This window comes from Equus asinus, chromosome 5 (genome assembly GCF_041296235.1).
Source record: "Equus asinus isolate D_3611 breed Donkey chromosome 5, EquAss-T2T_v2, whole genome shotgun sequence".
In the NCBI taxonomy this organism is placed as follows: Eukaryota; Metazoa; Chordata; class Mammalia; order Perissodactyla; family Equidae; genus Equus; species Equus asinus.
In genome coordinates, this window is record NC_091794.1 from 92,128,575 (window position 1) to 92,134,574 (window position 6,000).

Genomic DNA, 6,000 nt, shown 5'->3' on the forward strand with positions numbered 1-6,000 from the left:
GACTTGTGTCCCCTGGGTGCTGGAGAGCCTTCAGCTTGGGGCAAGGGTATGCAGCATCTGATGTCTGCCTAAGTGAGGTCATTCAGGTCACAGGGTGGTGGAAGCACTGGAGGCTGATGGCAGATTGGAGACCAAGGAGGGGGCTACTGCAATAGTCCAGGCAAAAATGATCGGGCTAGAGAGAAGGGGATATGGATTCAACACAGCCTTCTTCAACGGCCGCTCAGTGATGGTCTGTCCGGACCACTTCCACTCCCTGAGGCGTCCAGGCCTCACTGAAGATGCCGCAGGCCTCACATCCCAAGACCAGCACTGTCCATACAGCTTCCTGCCATGATGGAAATGTCCTCTACCTGCACTGACCAATACAATAGCCACTAGCAACTTGCGACTTTTGAGGACTTGAAATCTGGCTGGTGAGACTGAGGGACGGAATTTTTATTTTAATGAATTTTAACTAATTTAAACTTAATAGTCACATGTGACTAAGCGGTCACCATACCAGAGAGTGCAGGTAAAGAACATTTCCATCATTGTAGAAAGTTTTATCGGATAGCACAGCTCTAGACTGAGTAACCGTGGAGAAGCAGAACCATATGGGCCTCCTCTAGGGGCTCCTGGCCTTGGGGCCCCAAAGGAGATCAGGAGGCAAGCCCCAGGGAAGGGAGTGTCAGCAGCTGAGCTGGCACAGCCCCAGCCCCTGGTCCACAGCTGGGCACAGTCAGCAAGACACTCCCCACCCAAAACATGCACACTCCTTTCTTGAAGACATACATACCTAAACACACAAATAGACACACCGACCACAGGGCACCCCACAGCCAGACTCAGAAACACCCGGATACTCCAACACATGGGTAGGCCATTGCTGGATATGTAAATACCCCACATTCAGACATCCAGACACTTTGGTACTCCACACCCAGACCCCCAGGCACCTGGACAGCCCCACATCTGGACATAATGCTCCCGCACTTGAACACCCATTTCCCTGAGAACTCCCACACACCTGGACACACCCACCTCCAGATCCAGAGACACTGGGACATCCTTGTGTCGGCACACCCTGAGCCTCCACACCTTGGGACTGGGGTGCCCACACCTAGATACTGAGACACCACCCACCCAAAGAGCTCCGCACCCAAACTCCAGGAATGTGACACCGGGGTACCCAGACACCCTAGCATCAGGCTCCCCGGGGATCAAAGCAGCTGGTTGCCTCTCTACTCTGAACTCAGACCCTGCCACACAGGGTAAGCAGATGGCTAGATGCCCTGACATATGTCCTGTGCCCAGGCTACAGTCATACACACACAGACACCCCCCACTCTGCCCAGATGCCAGGATCACACCTACACACACCTTGGTGGCCTCCCCCAACCCCACCTGCAGGAGTCACCACAGGGAACACTTTCCCTCAGGCTCAGAAGCTGCCAGGACAGAGGCTGTGACCCCACCTGCCCACCCCAAGAGACGGAAGACTGACAGAGGGTCTCCGGCTCCTGACGCAGGGCCCTCCCTCCCTCCTGCCCAGACGCTCAGATTGACGGTTGGGACTCGATGCCTTTCACCAACTGCCAGGGCCTCCAGCACAAAGGGCTGACACTGGGGGGCCCACAGGCCCTGCCAGCTGCTGGGGGTGGGGTGGGAGGACAGAGGGAGGGAGTGCTGGGAGCTGGGGGGAGGGGCTGGCAAGCAGAGACTGCTCCCTTCCTCTCTGCCAGGGACCTAACTTCCCCAACTCGCAGCTCCCAGATGACACTCTACGTGGCCTTTTCACACACAACACCATTCCCCAAAAGAATTTTCCAGATTCCTGGAGGGAAACCGATTTCTTTAATCTACTTTCAGTGGAGTCAGTGCGCCCCCATCTGGCATCTCCCGCCTAGAGCTTGACCCACTGGACCTGACACTTTCAGGCCTTGACTCGGCTGGGCCTTGCGTCTGGCACTAAGGATTCAGAGGTGACTAAATATCCAGTTCCTGTCCTCACAGAGCTCACGGTCTGTAAGGGAGAAAGGGCCAATAAACTATAATTACAATAATTACAATGCTAAGAAAATATCCAATCAACCCTCACCCTTCCTTCCTAGACTAGAACAGAGAGTAACTAAGGAAGGCTTCAGGGAGGAGGCGATATCTAAGCTGAGGCCTGAAGGAGAAGCAGGATTTCACGAGGCAAAGAGGTGGAGTTAGAGAGTTCTGGGGAGAAAGGACAGCTTGCGCAAAGCCCCAGAGAGGAGATGGCAGGTGACGGGCATTTAGGGGTTATTGGTAAGTGGTGAGACTGACCAGAACATAGCAGGCAAGAGGCAAGGGGCATGAAACAAGATGAGGTTGAACAGGCAGGCAGGGGCCAAGGGGGATGGCCTTGACCCTGAAGGCCATGGGAAGCCTTCAGAGAAGATCCCTGGCACCATGGAGAGAGGGATGGAGGGGAGGGATGCCTGAGGATGGAGAGAGGGGGCAGATGAGGGAGCTCCTGAGAGGGCATAAGGGTAGGATGCATCAGGATGCAGGGAGGGTGGCTTGGAGGAGGGAAGAGGGTTGAGGGAGGAAGGGGGGCACAAGGCACCCCCTGCAACTCCAGCTAACCCAGCCTTCGTGAAAAGGCTGCCCCAAGTCTAGCCTGGCTGATGAAAGCATGGAAGGACGACAGCACGCCTTAAGCAAGCAGGGGGCCCGCCCTGGATTTTCCCTGACACCTGGGCTGGCCTGGGCTGGAGGCTGCCCACGAGCTCAGCACCCCCACTCTGGCCACTCTCACCACTTCCTGCCGAGTCCCCTCCCTCAGCCCCAGGGAGAAGGGCCAGCTGCCCAGACAAGCCTTTATTGCCCAACCTGAAACCACTGGGCAGCCTCTCCCTCATTCCTGCTGTCCACAACTCCAGCAACCAAAAGGACAAAATGAGCTAGAACACAGTGGAATAAATTATTGCCAGACTTGCATGGCTCAGAGACATCACGCACCACCCTCGGTGGGGCGGAGACTCAGGAGGCATTCAGGGAGCTGGGCTGTCTACCCAGATTCGGGGCAAGGCACGATCCCACCCCTTCAACTAAGGGCTTCTGAATTAAGCTCTAACAGCAATAGCTACAAGAGGGCCAGGAGCTTTAGATGTGAAGTGACTTGCCCAAGGTCACAGGGACAGCAAGCGACCAAGGCAGAACTCGAACCAGGTCCCCCTAGCTTCAAATCACACCCTCTGGGGCTCTGTAACAGTCCTCAAAAGCATCTTTTGTTCCTTGGCACTCACATATAGAGCCTCACTTTACAATCTACCCAGTACCATAACCATTGTTATGATGCCCATGAGGCAGATGAGGAAACTGAGGCTCCAAGAACAGAAGTAACTCACTCAAGGTCTCACCCCCAAACCTCTGTTCTTCACATGACCCCCTGCTGGCAGGAGCTGGGGCACGTGAGTGTTCTTCGAATCAGGGTGAAGGTGGTAGGGGTGGGGGAGTGTATGGTACCCCTCGGGTTTGATCTCAGGGTGGGGGAGGGGGCGACGCTGCTGCAGGATGGGAATGGGGGGTTAGGGGAGGATAGGGAGGGAGGTCGCCTTGGTGTCCTCTCCAGCACCGAGAGATCAAAGCTAAAGCTGTGTCTGATGCCCCCGGGGCGCAGGGCCAGGCCCCAGCTCGAAGCCAGCGGCAGGAGCGACCGCGGGAGTCCAGGGAGCTGCGCCTGAGAGGCCTGAGGGGCAGCGGGGCCGAGAACGCGATCCCGGGAGGCTGGTTCCCGGAGGCCGGAGGCCTGGAGGAGGCTCCGGCGCGCGTCTCGGCTCGGATCCCTGGCTGGGGCGTGTCTCCCCGCTACTCGGCGCCCGGGGTACCGCGCTGGAGCCGCCCAACCGGTGGGGAGGAGGGAGCTGAGGCCCTAGGGAGCAGGACCGGCCATCCCTGCCCAGCGGAGGGGTGGGCGCAACTCCACTGGCGGGGGCCCGCGTCTGCGATCCCAGGCCTCAGGGTGGGATAATGGGGGCTGGCGAGGGGGGGCGGGGGCGGGGACACGCACACACAAACACACAGCCGACACACGGTCCGCAGCACATATGGACACACAAACACAGCTCCGGATACACACATTCAGATACGCGATCACACGTACACACACACACACACACCCCCAAAAGACATCACACTCCGAATCACACCCAGACAGCGCCATCACACCGACACAGACGCTCACACACTCCACACACACGGCGGTCCCGGCCGGCCGGGAGGCCGCATAAAGTTGCGGAGTCGACCGAGGGAGTGTCCCGGGAGACCCCGGCGTCCGCGGCGCCGCCTGCGCGCAACGGGAGGGGCGCCGTCCGGCGGCCGAGAGCCAGGCCCTGCCCGCGCCCGGACGTCGCCGCGGGCCGCCCGCCACCGCCCGGGCGCCCCGCAGCCCCGGCGCCGCTCGGATCCGCCGCCCGCCAGCGCCGCGCCGAACTTGCGAAACAACAAACAGCCCGACATGTCGGAGTCGGCGGCCGCGGGCCCCCTCCGCCCTCCGAGCCTCAGGCCCGGCCCGACCTGGGAGGGGAGGGGGCGCCGCCGCGACAACTTGTCCGGGGCCCGCGCGCCACACACGCACACACGCGGGACACACACACAGACACACACACGCACATCCTGCACCGCCCCCTCGGGCGGCCCCGGGCCCGGGCACACACTCAGCCACGGCCCAGGCGCGCAACACACTCGCAACATTCCTGGACACGCAGCCAGCTCGCACGGACACACTCACATCCGCTCCAGACACGCTCCTACACACGCATTCCCGGCACACTTGGCATTCACTGGGACCCACGCAGCCCCCGGGGGCGCACACCACAAACCCCAGACACTCCCACATGTACACAGCGCGCACACAGCGCACGGACACACACGTTCCAGACTCGTTCCCACGCCTTCACACACGTACACGCAGCACACAAGCACACACACACCACACGCGTTCCCTGATCCACACGCGAGCAGAATCCACACAGCACTCCTGGCCACACGCATAACACAGACACACAACACATTCTCAGACACACAACAAACAGCACTCCCGACTATGGCATACAAAATGCAAACAATTGCAACACATTAGCGGATACAACTCTGACCACACAAGCAAACTCAGATGCACACACAACAGACACACAACCTACTTGGCCGCACAAACACTACACATTGGCAGACACACAAAGACACTCAGCGCCCATCCAAAGCCTCGATGCACACAACATTCACCCCAACATAGTTGTAGACACACAACACACACGGCACCTTTTCTTGCACACACAACTCATGGACACACAACATTAGCAGACACACAACACCCGGAGCACACGATCGCACATCCAACACTCAGACACACACAGGGAGCAGGCTCATAACGCCCGGTCACCCGACACTCACACTTTCTCCCGAGCTGCGCCACGGGCCCCGGGGGCTCCGCGGGGCGAGCTTGGTCCGACCGGCGCGCGCTTACCTGCCGGAGTCTCGGTCTCCGGCGCGCACAGCTGGAAGGTGAGCGCCAGGACCAGAGCCTGGGCGCGGGCCATGGTGCGCCGCCGCCTGCCCCGGGGCCCGGCGCGGGGGGCGCCGCCGCCGGAGCCCGAGCCGAGCCCGAGGCGAGCCAGAGCCGGAGCGAAGCGGCGCGGCGCGGAGCGGGACTGGCGCCGAGTCCAGAGCGGGAGCCCAAGCAAGCGGGGCGCTGACGTCAGGCCCGGCCGCGCGTTCCGCGGTCTCGCGGCGCCCCCTGCTGGCGGCCGCTGGCAGCCGCGCGCGCCGCCGCCGGGCCGGGTCTCCCGCTGCTCGGGCGCGCCCCTCCCCCACCCCTGCACCCCTGCCTGGAGATCGGTGGCCGGGCCTGGACGCCCAGCCGCCTGCCCAGAGCAGCACCGACGTTTTCAAGCGAGCATGCTCACTGCCCAGGCCTAGCTCTCGAATAGTGCTCTCAGAAATACAGACCCAAAGATATGGGGGTACCAGGTACCCTGTGATGCTTGAATT

At 60.6% G+C, this 6,000-nt stretch overlaps 1 protein-coding gene across 7 annotated transcripts in view; it reads right to left on the reverse strand.

The window, feature by feature from the left end:
• The window catches only part of PTPRU (protein tyrosine phosphatase receptor type U), a 79,136-nt gene extending 73,456 nt beyond the window's left edge, over positions 1-5,680 (reverse strand). For all 7 annotated transcript variants that reach the window (XM_014853681.3, XM_014853680.3, XM_044770215.2 and 4 more), the window contains exon 1: positions 5,477-5,680. In XM_014853681.3, the coding sequence (XP_014709167.3) occupies positions 5,477-5,549 (73 nt within the window). In that variant the 5' untranslated portion in view covers positions 5,550-5,680. The remainder of the gene's footprint in view (positions 1-5,476) is intronic.
• Between the last annotated feature and the right edge of the window lie 320 nt (positions 5,681-6,000).